At 43.4% G+C, this 24,524-nt stretch overlaps 1 protein-coding gene across 2 annotated transcripts in view; it reads left to right on the top strand.

The window, feature by feature from the left end:
* Positions 1 to 16,783, top strand: part of LOC143923951 (dehydrogenase/reductase SDR family member 9-like) — a 72,845-nt gene extending 56,062 nt beyond the window's left edge. For both annotated transcript variants that reach the window (XM_077447901.1, XM_077447900.1), the window contains exons 3-5: positions 1,462 to 1,720; positions 5,250 to 5,413; positions 13,492 to 16,783. In XM_077447901.1, the coding sequence (XP_077304027.1) occupies positions 1,462 to 1,720; positions 5,250 to 5,413; positions 13,492 to 13,715 (647 nt within the window). In that variant the 3' untranslated portion in view covers positions 13,716 to 16,783. The remainder of the gene's footprint in view (positions 1 to 1,461; positions 1,721 to 5,249; positions 5,414 to 13,491) is intronic.
* The last annotated feature ends 7,741 nt before the right edge of the window (positions 16,784 to 24,524 follow it).

Here is a 24,524-nt window from a genome sequence, read left to right as displayed (position 1 = left end):
CCCTGCATCCCGTAGGCAAAATGAACAGTAACCTTTGCAGTAGGGAGTTGGACCCAGGGCCGGTGCTACCACTAGGCAAACTAAGCAGCCGTCTAGGGCATATTGTTGCCTAGGGTGCCCAGCCACTAGTGTTCCTACTCTCTTCCCTCTGCTGCAAGCAACTAAGTCTCAGCATCAGCAGGCAGCCACTGTTCCGTTCGCACATACTGTCAGAGGCGCAGTGGTGGCGGAGGACTGTGTCTGTGTCCCGACTCCCGAATTAATGAAAGCAAGCAAACATTCATTGATGGGCTCTGGTGAGACTGCATTTGATGGGCGTTGGTGAAGCTGCATTAAGGGGTGCTGTGAGGCTGCATGGAGGGGGGGTTGGTGAGGCTTCATTTGATGGGCGCTGGTGAAGCTGCATTTGATGGGCGCTGGTCAGGCTGCATTTGATGGGCTCTGGTGAGGCTGCATTGAGGGGTGCTGGTAGGCTGCATTTGATGGGCGCTGGTGAGGCTGCATTGAGGGGCGCTGGTGAGGCTGCATTTGATGGGCACTTTATTGAAAAGGTGGAGTATACATGGGCAGGGCAAAGGCAGTAGAGTCAAGGGTGGAGCCAATGGGGGAGGCTAAATTAGGTTTCGCCTAGGATGTCAAAAATCCTTGCACCAGACCTGGTGGGACCCGATGCAAGCGTGAATGTTTTATACCCTTGGAAGTCAGTTTTAAGCAACCCAAGAATTCTTTAAATTGCATGTAAACCAAAAAAAAAATTGCATGTAAACCCTAAAAATGCCAATTATTGTTTTGTGGCCAATGACCCTTTCACTTTGGTGGACAAGTTACAATTTAAACCACTGTCTGTGTAATCCAGCTTTGTGGTTTTTATATCTTGTTCCAAGGTGACAATATGGATATATGGATAGGTGAGCACACCTACTGCCTTACAATGCAGCAGTGGCATAGAAGCCCTCCGCGTCTGCTAGTATCCTTGTTTGCAGGCTATGGGGTTGATTTACTAAAACTGGAAGTGCTAAACCAGGTGCAATTGTGGTAGCCAATCAGCTTTTAAATTCAGCTTGTTCAATTAAGCTTTGCCCAAAAACAAAAAACTGGAAGCTGATTTCTAAGCAGAGCTGCATCAGATTTTGCACTCTCCAGTATTAGTAAATCAACCCAATTGTCTTGCTGCTCAGGATACATATCCACCAACCACAGGGGAAAACAGTATTTGGGAGTTGAAGTGCAGTCCAAGGTAATGGCATCAAAGGAAGGGACATATGGCTGTGAGTTCTCACCACCCACTGCACTGGCCTAGCAGAAATTGATGTGAACCGTAAACGGTCATGTCATTTTACATGATTTACATGATTTGTTCAGTTACTAAGTCCTCCAACATTTTCGGATTCTGACAGTAATATTACCGTAAGTCCTTTTTTTTACTGTATATGTATTATTTTTGTCTTGTTCTTCTTTTAGGTCTTTGGGGTTTAGTTAACAATGCTGGAATTATGGGTACTCTGGCTCCCATGGACTGGCTCTCTCTTGATGACATTCGAGCACCTATTGAAGTTAATTTAATTGGTTTAATCCACGTCACCTTGGTCATGCTTCCCATGCTTAAGAAAGCAAAGGGTCGGATTGTGAACATATCCAGTGTTGGTGGCAGAGTGGCTGCTAGTGGCGGTGGATACTTTAGCTCTAAATATGGGGTTGAAGGATTTAATGACAGCTTACGGTAAGTTGTTATTTTAGCTTAAAGTGTATGAAAACCCTGTCAACTTGTTTGCTCTCATTTGTTAAAGTGATTGTAAACCTACAATTTTTTTGTTCAATAAAATAATAAACATGTCATATGTACATGCTCTGTTCATTGATTTTACACAGACCAGCCTGATCATCCTTTTCTGGGGTCCCCCGCTGATGCTCCTGCCCCCCCCCCGATGAGTTCCCCAATAGGAAGTATTTTCACCTTAACACAGAGAATGCAGCCTTTATAACCACTTTAAAGTGGTTGTAAACCCTTACAAACCACTTTGACCTACAGGTAAGCCTAGATTAAGGCTTACCTGTAGGTCCAAGAAATATCTCCTAAACCATTTTCCAAAAGACAGGCACCACTGTCTACAGCGCATGTGCCGTAGACATCGGTGCGCAGGCGCACTGAACACACCGCTGTTAACGGCGATATGCCGCGAGTGGCGGCTCCCGTGCACATGCGCAGGAGTGATACCATCGCGGCTCTGTCGAATGACAGCGCTGGAGCAGCGAGACCCACCAAGAAGATGATGGCTCTGTACACAAGGGAACAGCGGTGACTTTGCTGGCTCCTGTGTCAGGTAAGTGACACATAATGGACTACTATGTGATGCATAGTAGTCCATTATGCTTTACCCCTGCAGGGAATCAAAGAAGAAGTAAACCCATCAGGGTTTACTTCCTCTTTAAAGTGGTTGTAAACCCTTACAACACACTTTGACCTACAGGTAAGCCTAGATTAAGGCTTACCTGTAGGTCTAAGAAATATCTCCTAAACCTACACGGTTTAGGAGATATTTGCTGTAAGACAGGCACCGCTGTCTACGGCGCATGCGCCGTAGACAGCGGTTCGCAGGCGCACTGAGCGTGCCACAGTTAACGGCGATATGCCGCGAGTGGCAGCTCCCGTGCGCATGCGCGGGAGGGACGCCAAATGACAGCGCCGGAGCAGCGAGACCCACCAAGAAGATGGAGGCTCCGGACTACAGGGGACAGCGGTGACTTCGCTGGCTCCTGTGTCAGGTAAGTGACACATAATGGGATACTATGCAATGCATAGTAGCCCATTATGCTTTACCTTTGCAGAGAATCAAAGAGGAAGTAAACCCATCGGGGGTTTACATCCTCTTTAAGCTGAACTTCTCCATTCATCATATATGAAAAATAGTTTTACCCCCAACCAGAGCCTCTTAACCCCCCTGACGGCCTTCCCGAGTCTGGCTCGGGGTGGAATTTTTGTACCATTAGCGGTAACCCCGAGCCAGACTCGGGACCGCGTCGCTGGATCCAGGGGGAGGTTTACTTACCTTCTCCCTCAGATCCAGCGTTGTCTCCCCGCTGTACGAGCGAGCCATGTCTCGCTCGATCTATCTTGGAGCTGATCTCCGTTCCCTGCGAGCGTTGCGACGCACGGGGACGGAGATCGGCGCCAAATTCAAAAAGTGAAACACACAATATACATACAGTATAATTTAATCTTACAGATTACATTGCTGTATGTAATTATTTCACATCCCCTTTGTCCCTAGTGGTCTGTCCAGTGTCCTGCATGCAGTTTTATATTATAAAAACTGTTCTTTATGCCTGGAAACTGGAGATTGTCCATAGCAACCAAAACTGTCCCTTTACATCAAAAATGGTTTTAGACCAGCTAGAAAACAGCGATAATAAATTGTAATCACTCGCAGAATTAAGGGATAGCGATTTGTGGGGAGATCCATCATCAAATATTGAAAAGTAATGACAGTGACAATTCTGCAACTGAGCAAATTTCAGTGTTTTTGATTTGATTACAATATTGAATAATTTTTATTATTGTTATATTATTATTTGGTACAATTATTTATAGTTATTTATTATATTATAATTTATGATTTCATTTTTCAAACTTTATCATACCCGGGATGTCTGCTAGACTCTAGTTTGGACAGATTTAAGAGAGTTATTCCTAAAGCCCCGTACACACTATCAGATTGTCTGCTGAGTTTTTCCTTCAGATTTACCAAAACCATATAATATGAGGTCAAACCTTAGGAGTTTCAATTTGTATGCAATCAGGCAGGCCCTTCTACTACATGGTTTTGGTAAGTCTGAAGGAAAAACTCAGCAGACAATCTGATAGTGTGTATGGGGCTTTAGAATTACAGGACTACAATATAAAATGCCAAATTTTCATGCAAATAATTGTACCGCTTTTAGCACCTAAAATCCGAAATAATCGTACCGCCAGGGAGGTTAAGCAGTTTCCAAACACCATTTCCTTGCTGAAAGTAATTTGGGGAAGCAGAAATGAAGGCACTGTTTGCAATCAATTTTTTTTTTACTTTTGATAAAAAGTGGTAGTAGAGCCATTCTTTCTCTGTCCCATGTTCTCATTGAGAATTATTGTATGTGCAAGTCCTTAGATATGGTCGCTCCATAGGTTTGAAGGGTTTCATTTATATTCATCTGGTGATCCTGCCAGTAACACACCTCCTGCCATAGGGTGACAATGCTCACTTATGATACTGTATTTATGGAGAAGACATGTATTCACCCTATGACAGGACGTGTCTTAAGTCCAAGGAGCACCTCCCTTGTTTCTCATCTTCATAAGAAGGAAATGTTCTGTAGTTCACAGTGGTAACCTGGACCGAGCAGTCTGATTGCTGGAGAAAAGACTACAGGATACCGGACAGTACTGGATTTCTGGAAGGATCAACAAGTATTTTTTTGCACTTATCAAACAGATAGAACAAAATGCTTTCAATTACATATTTACCAGACCAAAAGGAAAGAATTTAGGGTTTAGGGCTTCCATACACTTTAACAATAAAAATAAAATAAAACATTCTGATTGCACAAAATATGCATTCATTACATCAAAAATCTACAGCTACCTACCATGTGTCCTGTGCAAAATTTGTCAAGGATTCTAATCAGCCCTCCTAGTTCATATTTTGGGACTACAGAATTATTAGAGGTCTATTTTAAAAGATGTTCTGTGCGAATGTCTCAGCGTTTACACTGCTGTCACATTTTCTTTGATAAACAGCTCCAGCATTTTTCCAAAATACCTCAATATGGAAAATAATGCATCATGGCTACTAGATGACCAAACAAAATAAACGTTAAACACATTATGGACATTATTCGCAAATACGATTCACACAGCAAATCTTTTTGTGGAGATGAGAGATTAAAGATTGAGTAGTTTAGTAAGAGACTGTGCAGAACTGACACCACTCAGTCCAGATTACTGGTGGATCATTAGATATTTTACTGCACTTGCAGGTTATTTAGAAAAATTAAATATGGAGATATATATGCATGTGTTATTGTTTTATATTGACCTGACATACATTTTAAAGGTTTGTATATTGTATAAGGTTTGTATATTCAGACATTGATTATTGGTTAGTTGCTTCCCTTAACCTGGTTTATAATCATAAAAATATACAATACACATTTCAACTAAAAGGAAAAATCCATATGGCATTTCATTTTTTTTTTTTTTTATCTCTGTAAAGGAGAGACATGAAGGCGTTTGGAGTAAAAGTCTCCTGCATTGAACCTGGACTATTTAAAACACCTTTGTCTGATCCGAACACGGTTTTACAACAACGTACACATATCTGGGAGAAACTAAGTGGCAGTATTAAGGAAGAATATGGAGACAATTATTTATCAGCAGGTATTATTTTTTAGCACGAATTGGTATGCGTATGTATGTGTGTGTGTGTGTGTGTGTTTCTTATTAGGGCTTGTTCACACTAGGCTGCCATTTCCTGTATTTTGTCAGAAAACTACCATAAGAAAAATGCAGATTACTGCTGATATTCTTAGAAAAAAATTCTACCTGATTAGCTTTTATGCTGACTCTATGTGGGTCCTAGATCATGTACACATATCAGGAGTTCTAACTTCAGTCTGGCATTCCGTGTTCTTACTGAGTAATTTAAAGCGTAATCACACTAGAGAAGTGCAGACAATTTGCAATTTCAGAAGGAAATCAGCCATGGCAGCCTAATATATCTCTTATGACAGGTTTCCTTTGCGTTCATATTATAAAATACTAATCTTCTGGTGATTTTCACATCAAATGTGTCCATTACAAAAATGAGTGCCTGTTGTATTTTTTGGTCTAACAATTGTAGCTCTTTTTTGGGGTTATAAGAAATGTCCCTCTCCAAACGGGATATTACACTAAACCTGTAGGTAAATAAGGGAACTGGAACCTTTGCTAAGCGGAAGAGTGGGGTTGATAATTTGCCAGTGCCTCCACCCAGGGACAGATTCCTTTCCTGGGAAATTAACCAGTTGTCATGGTTATGCAGTAATGTGTGTCTGTCAGCTTAGCTCTCCTTTATGTGTTCCTTTAGACCCCTTTCACACCGAGCAGCCCAGGCGTCAGCAGTAAAGAGGCGCTATTTTTAGCACCACTTTACCGTTGATTTAGTGACGATATTTGGCTGCTAATGGGGCAGTTTTAACCCGAAAAGGGGAGCACAGGTGGAGGAGCGGTGGAGGAGCAGTAAGTTCACCGCTCCTTCACTGCTCCAAAGAAGCTGCTGGCAGGACTTTTTCTGGTGCCCTGCCAGAGCACCGCTCCAGTGTGAAAGCCCTTGGCTTTTTTCAGACGCGATGCAGGCTCTATTTTTATCTCTGTGGCGCCTGAAAAACTTTGGCAGTGAGAAAGGGGTCTTAGAGGTCAGCCATTCTCACCTGACTGCACATATAATATTCCCTCAGCATAGCTCCACCTCAGCCTCTAATTAGGAACACAATATTAACTTGTGCATTGCAAGCCAACCTTGCTGATCATCCATTGTGTGTTAGCTTTCATGTGTACTTGCTGTGTCTCCAACGTCTGATTCCAGTTACTGATCTTGGCCTGTTCTCGACTATCCCTGTTTGCTTGTGACTCTGACCCTTGGCATGTTCTATGTTTATCCTTGTCGGCTAGTCGCCGTGACCTTTGGCTTATCGCCTTACTATCCTTGTTGTTCCAGCCTGCTGCTTCCTTCCTCTATCTCCTGCAGTCTACCGTGAGCATGAGCTGTGAGACCCTGGGGGCCACGACCTGGAGCCAGATTGCAGCGCAGTCCATCCTCCCCACTAGTGGCTCTGGTGAACACCTGCTGGCTCTTAGACTCCGCCCCCTGGGGAATCTATTCTCTAGCTCCCACTGGGATCTTTGTTAGTGATCTAGTAGACCTGCTTCCCAAACCACTCAGGGTCCAATCCGCAGCAGTCAGTCCTAGGGTCCAATACCTTAGCGGTGCACTCCTGACTCCTACGGAGTGCATCTGTCACCTGGTCTCAGGTCACCTGACAGGCCGCTTCCTGCAGCTGACCCATTTAAAGGTATAGTCCGCAGATTTGAGACCCAGGAATCTAATCAGACCCAGGTGATGTGATTCCTTCAGGATTTGGCCTCCTGTTTTGAACAGGTTCAGGCCTCATTAGGACCCCCAGTACAACAACCTCAACCACTATCTTCTGTTGCACCTATTGCACCAGTCGCAGCCACACATTCATTACAACTGCCCTCTCTGGGCCGCTTCTCTGGGGACTCCAACGCCTGCAGGGGGTTCCTTAGCCAGTGCACAATTCATTTTGAACTCCAGCCTCAAAACTTCCTGTCCGATCAGGCCAAGGTAGCCTATATTATATCCCTCCTCTCCGGCGAGGCATTAGCCTGGGCTACTCCTCTGTGGGAACTTGATCCAGTAGTGCCTAGCCTGTCTGATTTCATGAAACTTTTTTGGAATATCTTCGAGGAAACGGGTCATGTCTCCTCAGCTGCCAGTGCTCTTTTATGTCTCCATCAAGAGTCTGCTTCTGTGGGACAGTACGCTCTTCATTTTCGTACTTTGATTGCTGAGCTGAGATGGAATAATGAGGCCTTAGCTGCAACCTTTTTGCATGACCTCTCTGATAGAGTGAAGAATGAATTAGCAGGAATATCCCTCCCTGCAGATCTGGAAGGTGTCATCACCTTGTGTAACCAGATCGATATTTGCTTTCAGGAGAGGTCCCTGGAAAAAAGACACCAGCACTCCCCATTCTTTAGGCAGCCTGAGCTCCCTGTCCCTTCTCTTCGACCCGAGGAGCACCTCCTGCTTGCTGAGGAACCTATGCAGCTGGGCTGGACCAAGCTATCTCCCGAAGGACACGCTAGGCACAGAACTCTGGGCCTATGCCTCTACTGTGGGGTCAAAGGTCATTTTCGAGACACTTGTTCTCTTCATCCGGAAAAACATTCGGGCTAATACATCTGGAAGGTGGAGTATTAGACCCTGAAATATCACCTTCACATTCTCGTCTTCTCCTTTCTGTGCTCCTTCATGTCGGCGCTTCCTCTCATTCGGTCTCGGCATATCTGGATTCTGGAGCCTCTTTCATGGACTGGGGAACTGCATCTTCCATTAGACTTACCCTTTTTCCCCTCACAATGCCATTGGTGGTCTTGCCGATTGATGACAGCGTTCTCCCAGGGAGCCCTATGCGCTTCCAGACCCTCCCCGTTAAGATGTCGATAGTGACACTCCACCAGGAGTGGATATCCTTCCTTGTCATCTCCTATCATATTAGGTCTTCCTTGGTTGCGGCTACATTCTCCACATGTTGACTGGACTGCTGGACAGATCCTGGCTTGGGGTTCCTCCTGTTCCTCTTCTTGTCTACTCAAGGTTGCCCCAAAGGTGAAACTTCCTGTTGCCACCATCCTAGTATCTTCTGCTCCTACCGCTGTATATAGCGATTTCTGGGATGTGCCCTGCAATAGTCAGACTGACACACTCTCTAAGTCATGTGGCACTCTGGATGAGGAGCCCAGCTATGATCCTGAGCCGATCATTCACTCCAGTTTGCATAACCACTTACCTTTGCCTGTCCCTAAACTCCCTTGGATGCACACCCAGGTTGAATTGTCCACCAGATCCACAGTCATTACGCCCTGCGATGCAATTGTGGTAGTCACTGCACCTGGCAATGCTATTCAGTCGGCCTCTGCACCAGTTATGCCAGTCCAGCCTATGCCCAGTGAGCTTCCTGCTTCTTATTATTCAGGACCTTCTGTAACCTGGCCTCACCCTACTACTACTACATCCATTCAAACCTGTTTAAGAGGCTCAATCCATCCTTTGGATAGACAGCCTCATTTGGCCAGGTGGGGTTTTTAATCTTTCTTTCTGGGCTCTCTGCATTCTGCTTGTGTTTCAGCTATCCAGCTTGACTCCTGTGACACATCACCTTCTAATCAACCTGGCCTCAGGGATCCACTGACCTCTGCCCAGTCTGATGGTCCTGTGCTGGATGTCCAGCTCATCTTTAAGGGTCTGGGGGACCCTGCTCAGACTCCTGATGGTCTTCTCAAGTCCTTACCCATTCCTAAGAAGCCTTTAGTCCTCAATAAGTCCTCTTGTCCTCTCCCTACCTCAGTTTCGGTCTCTGAGGATAATCTAAAGTTCGAGGTTAGTCAAGTTCTGGATTCCTGGTTCCGTAGAGGCATTCTTCAGTACCTCGTACATTGGAAAGGGTTTGGTCCTGAGGAGAGGTCTTGGATCACTGCATCTGTGATCTTTGCACCTCGTCTGCTGAGGAGGTTTCATCTGGAGTTTCCCTTTAAGCCTGGGCCCAGGTGGGGGAGGGGGAGGCCTCGTAAGAAGGGGGGTACTGTCGTGGTTATGCAGTAATGTGTCTGTCAGCTTACCTCTCCTCCTATGTGTTCCTTTAGAGGCCAGCCACTCTCACCTGACTGCATATATAATTTTCCCTCAGCATTCCCTGAGCTCCAGCTCACACTCTAATTAGGAACACCATATTAACCTGTGCATTGCACGCCAACCATGCTGATCAACCATTGTGTGTTAGATTTTGTGTGTACTTGCTGTGTCTCCGACGTATGATTTCAGTTATCAATCTTGGCCTGTTCACGACTATCCCTGTTTGCTTGTGACCCTGACCCTTGGCGTGTTCTATGTTTATCCTTGTCTGCTAGTCACCCTGACCTTTGGCTTATCCCCTTACTATCCCTGTTGTTCAAGTCTGCTGCTTCCTTCCTCTATCTCCTGTAGTCTACCGTGACCGTGAGCTGTGAGACCCTCTCACCACTAGAGGCTCTGGTGGACACCTGCTGGCTCTTAGACTCCTCCCCCTGTGGAATCTATGCTCTAGTTCCCACTGGGATCTGTGTTAGTGATTTAGTAGAACTGCTTCCTGACCCTCCCAGTGTTCAATTCGCAGCAGTCAGTCCTAGGGTCCACTACCTTAGCGGTGCCCTCCTGACTCCTAAGGAGTGCATCTGTCACCTGGTCTCAGGTGACCTGACACCAGTGTAGCACCACAACCATAGGAGCTGCTAGAAAGATTCCCAGGGTTCCTTTTCCTAACAGTTGCCCCACAGCAAGACACACAGACACAGTCACTCTTTGGCTCAATGAACAGCCTCGGGGGTAGGGTTAGGGCATTGAGGGGGAAACTCCAAAAACTGTGTACAAAATGGAGAACACTTATCTTCTGTATAATTATGAGCCTGTAGCAAACTTGAGTATTGCAATATTCCTCTGGTGAACAGTCCAAGCAAAGTCCTTTCACAGGGAATTGAATCGACCAGGCTTTTCAGAACACTGTACACTTTGTCCCCTTTACACACACACAGCTGACTGACCCACAAAAGAACGGCCTCAGCCCAAGTTTTCTAGGATTTTTTCACCAGTCTGTACTCACAAATGTCTTTGGAGAGTTGGTTGCCTCCTTCCAACATCAATGTGACACCTTCTCCCTGTGATACCAGGCTAGATCCTCAGACGACAGTCCTGCAGTCAGCTTTCTGCAGCTTTCAGGAAAGAAGGCCCTCAGGTCACCCACCTGAGACCTTGATACTCCACATTATTAGGGGAAGCAGGACCCCTTAGGGCCAGTTCACACAGCGAGGCGCGGCGAGGCGTCTCCGACTTACCTCGCCGCGACCTGCGGGGAGCTCAGCGGCGACTTGCAGAGGACTTCTGTATAGAAGTCAATGCAAGTCGCCCCCGAAGTCGCCCCGAAGTAGTACAGGAACCTTTTTTCTGAGTCGGAGCGACTCGAGTCGCTCCTCTCAGAACGGTTCCATTGTACAGAACGGGGGCGACTTGCGGGAGCGAGGCGAGGCGAGCCGTGTCGCCTCGCCTCGCCTCGCTGTGTGAACCGGCCCTTAGGTTGTGATCTTTTTCCAAGGAAATTGACCTGAAAGTTCTGTGTCTCAGAGGATTTACACAAACCCCCAGCAGCCACCCAAGCCACCCTCCCAGGGATTAGCCAGGGCTGTAGAAATATTCATGCTGCCCGTTTGCCTTGCTCCACGTCTATCTTCCAGAACAACCCACAGTTCTCCAGAAAGCAGAGAGAGAGAGAGAGAGAGAGAGATAAAACCTGCAGCAGGTGAAACACGGAACAGACTGGAATAATCATCACAGGCACACTGGTTACAGTGAACCAAAACTAAATTTGCCTAACATCAAACTGCAGCTCCACTGTATACAGTGAGCCATAGCTATATTTGCCTAATCCTAGCATCTATCTAGAAGGGTACTACACCAGTAATCCAATCAAACGACTATTCTATCATTTATAGTTCCTCTTGAATAATTTTCAGTGCAGAGAAAATCTATACAGACCAAATCCATAGGGCTCAAACTGTGTAAGTGCCTGAATGGAGCAGTTTGAACTGTCAGGGCTTTCCTCTATAAACATCTGAGGCAACATCTACATAGACCATCTCACAGAAACAATATGGGAGAACCAGTTGTCATCTTCCAGGTTAGTCATGATACACCACATGATAGAGTAGTCCTTTGCAAATATACCCAGGTATATATATAGTTATTTATAGAGACACCTACCGGCACATTTTTCAGCAAAGCAAAGGCACATTGCAGGGGCCCCTGAGGATGATGCAACATCTCTCTTTGTGATAGAAGACAAGATGTGTGGTGAGGAAGAGACCTTCCAGTCCTTACCTAACCAGTCTGGAATGCAATCCTAGCGGTTGATTTACTAAAGGCAGATAGACAGTGCACTTTGCAAAGGGCAAGTGCAGTTGCTCCAAAGCTTAGTAAATGAGGTAACACTTCTTTTTCCAAAGAATACCCAATCAGCTGCAAGGAAAATTCTCAAAAAACAGCATTTTTCCTTGCACATGATTGGATGGTGAAAGTCAGCAGAGCTTCTGCTCATTTACCAAGCTCTGGAGCAACTGCAACTGTACTTTGCAAAGTGCACAGTCTTTTTGTCTTTTGTAAATCAACCCCATAGTTCCTTAAGCAACTTGTCGTTGTGGTTCAGCAGTTCTTTTTCTGTCACTTCTCTTCCTCCAGAATCCTCAGTAAATCAGCATCATCACCTCTTTCCAATGCATAGGGAACAGACCCAAAAAGCAATACAGGTGACACGATTTCAGAGTGTAGTAGAGTGATTGTCCTGACTATCAGCTGTGTGTATCACAAGAATGACTGTCCAAGAGAGAAGGCTAACCCCCAAGTCTCTTACTCTTCCCCATAGAGGCCCCCTCAATTATGTTATGCTGATTTTGTTTCTTTTTCCTTTAAACAAGTCTTTAGGCTGTCATGTGACACCACAGGGTTCTCTTCCTCTTTGTCTTTATGAGTTACGTGGTTCTCAATGATGCAGATCTGCACTATTACATAGTGAATTCAGTGCACAGTGGTGATGAATCCTCTTGGGGCAGGCCCACGATGCCCAACAAGCTTGTGATTCCACCAGTGTTCTGGGTTGGGTAATGCTGGGCATTATTCATCCTTTAGGCTACTTTCAGACTAGAGCATTGTGGGCGTCGGCGGTAAAGTAGCGCTATATTTAGCGCCACTTTACCATCTGTTTGGTGGCGCTATTCGCCCGATAGCGGGGTGGTTTTAAACTCCGCTAGCAGCTGAAAAACCGCCCGTAAAGCATTGTAGCTCTGGAGATACAGGAGAGGCGCTTTACAGGTGCTATACAGGCGCCATTTTTAGCGCTGTAGTGCCTGTAAAGCGCCTCAGTGTGAAAGTAGCCTTAGGGCTACAAAAATATTATGGCAAAGAGGTGCTGTAGCAGACAGCTTTGGATTGAAGGTGAGCTTTACAGCCAGAGCTGTGTTTTTTTGTTAATTGGCATCTGGAGCAATCTTAATAATTAACCTTTGGGATTCCTCCAATTTTATCAGTCCAATCAGCGCATGCTTTGTCTAACATTATCAAACCCTGATGGTAGGGGAACCCTTTCGCATTGGATTGTTATGATATAGGAGTCTAAATAAAATTCAATCTGAAATTCATGCATTTTTTCCTTTCCTCCTTGCACACCCACCCCATGTATAGTTAGAGACTTATTGGGGGTTATTTCCGAAAGGCAAAACCACTTTGCATTTAAAGATCACTTGGAAGTGCAGTCACTCTAAATCTAAGGGGTAGATCTGAAATGAGTGGAAGCTCTGATGATTTTATCATCCAATCATGTGCAAGCTAAAATGCAGTTTTTTATTTTCCTTGCATGTCCCCCTCGGATCTACAGGGACTTTACTTCCAAGTGCACTTATAGTGCAAAGTGGATTTTCCTTTAGTAAATAACTCCCATTGTCTTTGTTATTACTATTGATATTGTAGTATTATATATAATCTGTTACATTTACATTGGTGTCTTTGTTTTGTTTATAAAACTGTTATACAAACCTTTAATACACTGCATTGGGTTTTCACAATTTAGACTTAAAACATAATTTTTCCTGTGCAGATGCAGCAAAGAAAAAAAAATTAAACCTTATCCGGAGTAGTGACCTGTCCATTGTCGTATGGTGCATGGAACATGCTCTGACCAGTCAACATCCTAGAACTCGTTACAGTGTTGGAACAGATGCCAACTATTTCTGGGTGCCATTGTCTTACATGCCAACATTTGTTCAGGACTATATCATACTCAAAAACAAAGTGAAGATCCCTACCACCAGTACAATATAAAAATTCTGTAGCACAATGTTAATCTTTATGCCAAAATGAGAGTATGAACAGATTTATATTGCTGTCGGTGCCCCCACTCAGGAAATTCAACCTCTCCATGTGTCTATTGGGCCATCTGCATCAGGAGGACACTTGTCATGACTACTGTATAAGAGGGGAATGCCCTCAGTTTGGAGAGATGTCTTTTCAATTTTGAAGACGGCAAAAAAATTTGTGGTCTTAACTGTAAATAATATCACCCGGTTAATGTGAATATAATTACTTGCATATAATGTTTGAAATACATTGTTACAATATGTACTTTTAAACTACCTATGTCCCTGGGACGGTGTTATCTGCCAATGCTGTGTGCATGCTGTGCTACCTTCACAATGATTCCTTCTACCTCAGTGCATGATTGTGTATAGCTCAGTCTTGTAGTGATTCTTCAAACTAAGGGAGGAACTAAAAAAGAGGGATGTGCAAGCACTATGCATGTATCACTCTTCTAAATATAGAAAATGGAGCAGAGGCAGCGCCTAAATAACAAAAGGGACACAAGCCCTTTCATTAAGAAGGAGCACAGTTCTTTGTTCTGCCATGTCTGACAGACAGCACAGAGAACGGAGAGCTTGAGCTGCATCATTCAATCTCCCTGCTGCCCCCTGTTCGCTCAGAGCAGGAGGGGAGGGAGGTTGTTAACCCAGCAGGCTCTGCTCTTGTAGTATAATCACTGCACAAGCAGAGAGAGGGATGTGAGCAGTCTACTGCCAGATTCCATATCATATGATGGGTCCCACCTAGCAGGAATCAGCGGCAGTTTTCTTTCTGTAAACTGCCACATTCCCTTTGTTAATTAGAAACAGACATGGGATAGTTTATTTTTCACTCTGAAATAGAAACTGGCAAAGGTGGCACTAATAGATCAGGAAACAGGTCTGTCTGCTTAGTTAATGTGGTGCACGCCAATTTTGACAGTTTCCTGTGCCATTATAATGTTGCAGGAAGCTTAGTTCATTCCCGCTTTTCAGGCGTTTCAGCAGAGCTGCCCATGCATTCAATGGGCAGGGGCATTGGAGGAGTGGTTCATACACCGCTCCTCCACCGCCCCAAAGATGCTGCTTGCAGGACTTTTTCTAACGTCCTGCAATCGTACCTCCCCAGTGTGAAAACACTCGGCTTTCAAACTGGGACTGCAGGGGAAGCATTTTCAGGCGCTTTACAGGAGCTATTTTTAGCCCTTTAGTGCCCGAAAAACGCCTCCAGCATGAAGGGGGTCTTAAAGTGCTAGTTATCTGGCTGTAATGCAAACCAGGAGTTCTGACTTCACTTGTATGAGGTAGGCAACAAATAGATCATTAGCAGAATGAGGTATAAATATTGGCATCATTGCATTTCTCCCATACTACAAATGGTTAATCCAATCAGTATTTATCTATATTTAATCAGCTGCAAAATGTGTAAGTTTTATATATTTATGCAAAGGAATATTAAAGTTTTGTACAAAATTGCAGAAACAGACCCAACCTGCCATGCCAATAACTACAGGCATACCCCACGTTTAAGTACACAATGAGGTTTATTTACTAAAACTGGAAAGTGTGAAATCAGGCTCACTTCTACATAGAAAGCAATGAACTTCCATGTTTTATTACCAAAGCTTAATTGAACAAGCTGGGGTTAAAAGCTCATTGGTTTCTATGCAGAAGTGAGTCTGATTTTGCACTTTCCAGCGTTAGTAAATAAACCCCATTGTGTACTTAAAAGTGGGGTATGCCTGTATCTAGAACCCCTTAGCCCATCATCTGAGCTTCTCCTGCAAAATGCTCAATCTGTGCAGGCCAGTAGTAGCATTTAAGTAGCTTCAACTCTGTAATATCCAGTAGGGGCAGAAACAGAGACTGGGGAAGTGGACTGTGCCAGAAAGTAATGGCCACACCACCATAGACACCACTTCCTCATCATCACCACAATAGAGGTGCCTGTCCTCCTGTGCCAGAGCTCCTGTTAATGCTGCATTGACTCTATACAGCCAGAGAGTGTGGAAGAAAACTGAATAGAGCAAAGGGGTTCCATTCAGTTAAGGGTATTGGGGTGTTCATATTTTGTATAAAATTACACTTATACTTAGCCATAGGAAGTGCTGAGATGGCAGACCAGCATGTTATTTTTTATGTAAATCACTAACACAAGCTGAAAAAAATGCACAAAAATAGCAGAATTTTTCTTGACCATGGGAGCTGTGGATAGCTATAGAAGAGAATGACTGTATACATTTATACTGAGATTTATGGCAATAGTATAAATTTTGTGTCTGAAGAATATGTCATATGTACATGACAATGTAAGAAAGTGTTGGTGTTTACACAAGAACAAGCATGTATAGCCGCCTGCAGCTCCCCAGATACAGAAAATTGCTAGGATATTTATGCTAGAGCAGATTTGCTCCCTAAACATCCATTTGCATGAGACCTAAAAATGCATAGAGCAAACTGCCATAAGCCAACCAATTAAAATTCAGTTTACTAAGGTAGACATTCATGTTTTTCAGGGTTTACTGCACATTGTCTTACAAAATGAGCTTAAAAATTAGCATTTACCAAAATTACACTTATCTTTGTTGGAAAATAAGGCTTTCTTTTCTAAACATTTTGTGAAGTAATATAGTTAGTTTATTTATTTTAACTACACGGGCCTAAAAGGAGCCTGCCGCACCAGAAATACCTTTCTGAAAATCCTACTTGTCTGATTATTGTGCTGATTGGTCTACCTAATAAATATCCTTTTTTTCAATGAAAGTGAAGTTACCTTTTAAAGTCAGACCTCTTGAAGTCTACATTTGTTTCAGCAGATGGGCTTGAATGCCCATCAGAAGAACCAGCATTATCAGACGGGGTTTGGCAAGACAACTTAGATGTTGAAATCCTGTGCCCTTTCATGTTTTTCAAGAGCTGATTTGCAGTTTATTACAAATGCTTTCTGTAAATAACATTTATTTATTATAATGGCAATACTGTGAGTGGTTGTTCTATTTGTAACCTGTATATCTATAGCCTTTTTATTCATAAATAAATAATTAAATGTAAAAACGATGTTGTTTTATTAGCATGAATGACAATCTCCGATCAAGCCACCTTTCATTACTCCATTGAGTGAATCCATTATTTGGTATACTGTACTTACAAATTATAATATACTTTTAGGGTTTATTATTCAATTTTAATTTTAGAAGCAAGCACCATGCACACTAACTTTTTTTTCTGCTTCTAGAAGCAAGTAGTGTTATCCTATGCGCCCATGCACACTATTTTAGTCTAGAAGCATTTTTGAAGCTTCAGCTTCTAGAAGCAAAAAAAAAACTTTTTTTGCGTTTTTGGGAGCAATTTGCCAGCAGATAAAAAAATTGTTGCTAAAAGCTGGCACAAAAATGCTATTATGAGTGTTTTCCATCCAGCGTTTGTATGCCATTTTTTAGCTTATAGTGTGCATGGAGTAAAGACAAGCTGTACTGAAGGGTGTATGTGGGATGATTTCCTTTTAGAAATGCTAACCTTATCACCTATGTTGTACTCTTAGAACCTTCTGAGCCATTGAAATTAAGCAAACTTGCAGCCAGACTGCATTTAGAATCATAATCTGCATGCTTACTCTGGGTTAAGCCTAGTACACACCCCTAGTTTTTTTTTATCATTCAACCAGCCTGGGAAAAAAAACTGACAACCTAATGCCGCGTACACGCGTTCGGAATTTTCAGCCAGCAAAAGACCGATGAGAGCTTTTCATTGGAAAATGAGACCGGGGTGTATGCTCCATCAGAATTTAGCTGGCCGAATTCCCGCCAGCAAAAATTTGATAGCATGTTCTCAATTTTCCCGATGGAAAAACTTTCTATCGGAAATTCCGAAAGCGTGTATGCAATTCTGACGTGCAAAAACTCCCTCATGCTCAGATTCAACTAGGAGATGGAAGCTATTGGCTACTAGGTATTGAACTTCCTTTTTGTAGTCCTGTCATATGTGTGTCACCACGTTCTTGGCGGTTGGAATTTGGTGTGACCGTGTGTAGACAAGACAGTTTGAGCGTAATTCCATTGGAATTCCAACCGGAAAACTATCAGAGCATTTTCCGACTAAAATTCTGATCGTGTGTACATGGCATAAGACATAAGGCTGCCATTCTCTTGAACCGGCTGATGCCGGCCGACATTTGGCCCGCAAGATGTACACTGAGTCGCATCTCCACACCCGCCGAGCATCATACCTGCCAATTTAATGAGGATTGGGGATTATACCCTGTCCAAATTAACTAACAATTAGCTTCCTGACACTAATACTCAACAATACACAGGTACTCAACAATATAATGCACATGTATTCACAGTCCACGTGTACACACAGCAGAACACCATAACAGAGGCATTCCACGGGATGCCCCTGGTCTGGTGTGACCAGCACCAGCAGTAATCTGTCCTATACCTATCTCACGCCTTACAACATTGGACGCCAATTGCAGCCATTCCGCACAAGTTTAGTTTCCTAATAGAGGTTAAGAGAGCCATACAATGACAGCTTTTTACCCCTTTTTGTGGAACAAAGTTAATCACATATGTACATGATTCAGCCATGCCAAGTGGTGACAGTACAATACTTCAGTTGTAAACAGAAAACAGGGCAGAGAGCCGAGTCAAGAAGCAGCCCATACTTTTAGGGATTTCAGTCAGAGTTTTTCATCCCATACCCAAGGGGTGTGAGCAGTCTCATGGTCCTGCACCTTTCCTTGACTGCTTCCCCCAAAAGGGAAGTTCCCAGAATCTATATCCTCAAAAATGACTTCTTTGTGTTGTGGTCCTTGTATTGCTTCCTATGATCAACCGAAACACCAGGGAGACTCTCGTCAAACTATATATACATATCCCTCTACTCAAGAAGTCCACAATGGCAGGGGCAGGGCGGCATTCCTTTGCTATCTATAGTACACTGCACTCACTACTCTGGGGGCCTCTAGTGGATAGCTAGGCAACTACACTGCCCACCCTCACTACAGGGTTCCAAACTCTGACTAAAGTGACATCTAGTGGCCAAATTGGGGAACTACACCAGGCACCTCCATGTCCCTCTCCTCCATTTCTGCAGGACAAAACATCTTCATGTGTTCCTGTGGAGAGGCTATTCACTTCTTCCACGTCTGATATACTTAATGGATGGCCTCTCCATAGAAATAAATGGAGGATTTCTGTACATGTGTATGCCCTTGTACACACGGTCAGAGATTCCGACGGAATGTGTCCGATCGGACCGTTTTGTCGGATATTCTGACTGTGTGTGGTCTACATCGGACTGTTTCCGTCGGATTATCCGACGGACCAAGTTTTCCAACTTGTTGGTAAAATTTTCAGACAAAATGCTCCGATCGGACATACTCCGATCATGTGTAGAGCATTCCGATCGGACAAAGTGCCACGCATGCTCAGGTCAAATTCGTACACCAAAGCTATTGGCTACTAGCGTGAATGTAGTCCCGTCATAACGAAATAACGTAATCACGAGGGATTTTCCAACAACTTTGTTCGACCGTGTGTATGCAACAGTTTCGGACAAAATCCGACGGACAAAATATGACGGATTTGGTTGTCGGAATCTCCAACCGTGTGTACAAGGGCTAAAAGATTGGGAGAGACTGCAGCGACAGCTGTACAGATGAGTCAAGAGACATGAGTATTGGAGTCACTATACATGTTACAATCTGACCATAAAATCGTACAATAAACTTTATATTTACCAAAACTATGGTAAATGAGAACCTACCTAAATTATCCAATCAATATGTATCCAATTAGGCAGGTCCTTGCACTACATAGTTTTTTGGTAGATCCAAAGTTTAATGCATAATCAGATTGCAACACGTGTGGTTAGCTTAGGACTTTTGAAGGGGGGTAGGGTGCTATTTAAAGAATAACATTGTTAAAACGTACAGTTCTTCCATTAATCATGAAAAGTTTCATAATGACATATGATTTAACCACAGGAAACCTGAGAGGCTTTATATAAACGGCATATTCAGAATATATAACTTTAGCTTTTTGCAGTTTCATTCTTCCTTTTTTTTGTTCATTAATTTGATGATCTTTTTCTCTTTTGGTGCGCTATCCCCTTACATCCTATTTGAATTCCTTTACCTGGCCAGGAAGGGGGGCTTCTCCCCAGTAAAGACACAGATGGCAATTATACTCTGACAAAGGTTGTCTCTCAAAAGGATATTGTAATGTCAGATTGTAAAGCGTGTGGTGAGCTTTAGGATTAATTTATACAGTGGGTGCCGCCGATATTGTGTCAATCTCGCCGCTGTTAGCGGCGAGATTGACACTCGCGAGCCCCATCATGGGAGCCAGCGCTGAGCTATGTTGCTCCTTCCGCTTGCCGCCTACAATACATTCCTATGGATGTGCGCCATCTCGTGGGGGCAGCGAGCGTGAGAAGCACAGCTTGCAGCAGTGATTTCCAGCTCGATCCCATTGCACTGGAGAGACAATATCGGCGGCACCTACTGAATGATTAGGATGCTGCATTCAGCTGCGGCTAAATGTTGCCATTCTATGGTATAAAGAGATGCCTCTTTATGCATTGTCATACCTCCTTAGACCCAGTTGGTCCAGACAGCTTAGTCATATGTTGACTTGGCCCCATCCACAGACAGCTTAACTCTTCAATAAGACCCCTTTCACACCACACCGGCCATTGCGTCGGCGGTAAAACTGCGCTATTTTTAGCGGCGTTTTACCGGCGGATTTGCTGCGCATTTCGGGCGCTAGCGGGGGAGCTTTTACCCCCCGATAGCGGCCGCGAAAGGGTTAAAACCGCCAGCAATACGCCACGATAGCGGCGTTTTGCCGGCGGTATTACAGCACTGCCCCATTGATTTCAATGGGGAGCAGCGGTGGAGGAGCCGTAAACACACCGCTCCTTCACCGCTCCAAAGAAGCTGCTGGCAGGACTTTTTTCTGACGTCCTGCCAGCGCACCGCTGTAGTGTGAAAGCCCTCGGGCTTTCACACTACATACAATGGTGCAGCTTCTTTAGGGCGGATTGCAGGCGCTATTTCTAACGCTATAGCCCCTGCAAAACGCCCTGGTGTGAAAGGGGTCTAAGACACAAGGGTTAAATCCAGTTGTAAAAACAAACAGGAGGGCACAAACGCCTAGTGAATTACTGAAAACTATTGACACCAAATGCCAAAAAACATACTCACAGATGTAATAGAATGCAAGCAAATAGCGCCACAGTATTCAGATCCAGCAGTAGGGCTGTGCCATCTGGCCCAAACCATCTCTCAAACTGGCAGGCTTATGGGGAAAGCTTCTTCAGAGCTTTGAAACTCGTAAACTTGTAATAACAGGAAACTAGTTTCATTAGAATTTTTTTTTTTTGCATCATTGGCCACTGTACTATATGCAGAAGGGATCAGGAGGTGGCAGGGTAAAGCTGGGCATACACCAGTGGAATTTTGTTTGAACATTTAATTTTTGGAATGTTTGTTTAATCTTCTAATGGTTAGTGGAATGAAATCAACATTTTTTTTTTGAAAAGTTGGAGGACTAGGATGAAAAATGTTTCTTGAATTAACAAAATTCTAACTGTGAATGTAGTTTTCACTTAGGAAAATTCATAAATTTTGAAGCCTATTTAATATGCCTAGAATTGCATTCAATAGCGGGTCTGGACAAAATTTGAAGGGCTTTTAAATTACAGTGGGTAAAATAAGTATTGAACATGTCACCATTTTTCTAGTGTAATGGACGCCGTGGCTGGGTCCTGGAAGGACGCTATATTTCCCCTCTGTTTGGGTTGTGCTCTCTTTAGGGAATGAAAATTGATTAACCCACCTGTTAGAGGAAGTGTCTTTAAAAGGCAAGACAGGAAGTTGTAGATGGGTGTGGAGGAGTGGAGAACACATGGTGGATGGTGTTTGGCATTTGTTTTGGGTTGCAGCAAATGAAGTGGACAGCAGTGTCCTGTTTGTAAGGCTCCTGGCAGGGGAAACTACCTGCCATCAAGACCAAGCTCTGTTTCTGATAAGGACAGCTGTTCTGGACTTTGCAAGTCGGTGAGACTACAAATCTTTTTCCTTTTGTTTTTGGCTGCTGTAAAGCTATTTAAGTTAATAAACCGTTTGTTGTATGAAAAGCCTGTGTCCTACGGTCTACCTGGTCCCCCGAACATTACACTAGGTAAATATATTTCTAAAGGTGCTATTGACATAAAATTTTCACCACATCAGTAAAACCCATGAAATCCATACATACAAAGAAACCAAAACAAATAAGTTCAGAAATTAAGTTATGTGTAATACAATTGAATGACAGAGGTGAAAAGTATTGAACACATGAAAAAAGGGAGGTGCAAATAAGCACAGAAAGCCAAGACACCAGCTAAAATGTCAGTAATTAGAAAGCAATCCTGCCCCTTGTCAGTGCAAATTAAAGTGATTGTAAAGGCAGATTTTTTTTTATCCTGCATTCTATGCATTAAGATAAAAAGCCTTCTGCCCCTCTCAGCCCCCCCCACCCCAATACTTACCTGGGCCCCATCTAGATTTAGAGACAGCAGCGTGGTGCCATTGGCTCCCGCTGCTGTCAATAAATCTGAACAAACTTAAATAAATGGACACTCACCTGTCCCGGGTTCCAGCGATGCCGGCAGCCGAGGCCGATCGATCGCTCGGCCCTCGGCTGCTGCCGCCACCATTCTGGGTGAGGGAATCAGGAAGTGAAGCGAATCTGCTTCACTTCCTGGTTCCCTACTGCGCATGCGCGAGTCGCGCAGCACAATAGGAATTCTCCGTGCTGTCACTGGGACCCGTGTGTGTCCCAGCAGACAGCGTGGCAGGACAGGAAATGGTGTAGACTCCCACGGGAGTCTATGCCCGGAAGTGGGTGTAAATACCTGTCTTTGACAGGTATCTCCACCCCCCTCCCCCCTGAAAGGTGCCAATTGTGACACCGGAGGGGGGGAGGGATCCGATCAGCGGAGGTTCCACTTTAGGGTGGAACCCCGCTTTAAAGTGTCAAATAAAATACAAATCCAAAAAAATCTAAAGTCCAAAAGTATGAATTAATCAAATATCAGTACCCATTTCCCCAGAAGTATAGGTGCAAAAAAATTTGAAATCATGAATAAATGGTAGCCACCTCTTCACCACTGAGTGCAATGTGTGCTAACCTTATGAATTTGACCACAAGGTTAAAAATTGCAGTATGTAATGACAGTGGGAGATGATTCACTAGCGAGGTCCTATCCTCCTTCACTTGGAATGGTCCTTAGAGTAGGGGATACTTTCCTTCCATGGTTGTGCAACTCAAAAATAAAACATACAACTGACATCACAGGCTCCTCTCGACGTGTCACTGGTCATGTGACTTTCTCAGGTCCAGTGAAGCAATGCGTCAGTAGGAGCCTGTGACGTCAGTTCCGGTGACTCTATGACCCAGAATCTGGTGAGGGTGTTAGCAATAGGATCTTGGTTCTGCTATTTTATGTACATGTAATATGCAAGTACTGTGCTATGTGCATATATATGACATCTACTTTCCTTAAATCACATTTTTTACATACTACATGATGAGTGGAATGTATGTATTATTTTTGAGTTGCATAACTGTGGATGGAAAGTATCCCCTACTCTAAGAACCATTCCAAGTGAAGAAGGATGGGACCTGGCTGGTGAACTTATCTCCCACTGTCATTACATACTGAGATTTTTGATCTTGTGGTCAAATTCCTAAGGTGAGCACATGTACTTCTGGGAAAATGTGGACTGATATTTGATTAATTCATACCTTTAGATTTTTTGGGATTTGTATTTATTTGACACTTTTATAAGTTTGTTCAGATTTGTGTATATATATCTATATATAGATATATACAACTATATATATATATATATATCTATATCTATATCTATATCTATATATATATATATATATATATATACACATTTTAATAGTTTCATTTATCACTTGCCACTTTATGATGTAGATACCAAAACAACTTTATTAATGTGAATAGCGCACCATTATTATTATCCATTTGTTCTCTTTCCATTGCTTTCTTTGTGTGGAATACCTGCTATTCCTGCAAGCCCCTCTAATTTTCTATTTAAAACGGACCACACTGGGCATAGAAGCACATCTTTCCCAGGCTTTCTGCTTGTTCTCAGATGGAAATACTTGTGCCAACATGCCCCCTTGCACAGCTCTTCAATGGAAAGATATGTGTACTGCTGTTTCTCTGCCTCCTGCTAACTTGTCCCCCTACAGTCTACACCCCACCTCTCCGAGCCCCTTATGCAGAAGAGAACATATAATTTATGAAAAACGTATTTATAGTGTTCTTTTAATATATATATATATATATATATATATATATATATATATATATATATATATATATATACACAAGATTTTGCATTTTATTTCAATTCCTCAAACTCAATGGGTTGTTTTACAAGGAGAGAGTTCACATAATACTATCTCATAGTTTGCTGATAAAACTATACTCTGTTCACTCTCTATATAACTTCTTCTTTCACTTGCAAGACGATGGTTTGTAGGTTGAATGTTGTAAGCTGTCCACAATTTGGTAACGGCTATAAAAAGCCAATCGTTATTGTGCCATGGACAGTACTACTGTTTTCCGAAAAAACATTGAGTAACATAACTAGAACTTGTTTCCTCCAAACTCAGTAGATATGTGTTGCTTCATTAAACAGCTGTTCTGCTGAAGTGCATTCTGTACATTACTTGCCACAAAAATGTCAATAAATTATACAACAAGA

The sequence above is a fragment of the Lithobates pipiens genome, unplaced genomic scaffold, assembly GCF_037356315.1.
Source record: "Lithobates pipiens isolate NorthernLeopardFrog02 unplaced genomic scaffold, aLitPip1_a1.2 Scaffold_22, whole genome shotgun sequence".
Classification (NCBI taxonomy): Eukaryota; Metazoa; Chordata; class Amphibia; order Anura; family Ranidae; genus Lithobates; species Lithobates pipiens.
The sequence above is the reverse complement of the archived record's forward strand: the minus strand, read 5'-3'. Positions and strand labels throughout refer to the sequence as shown.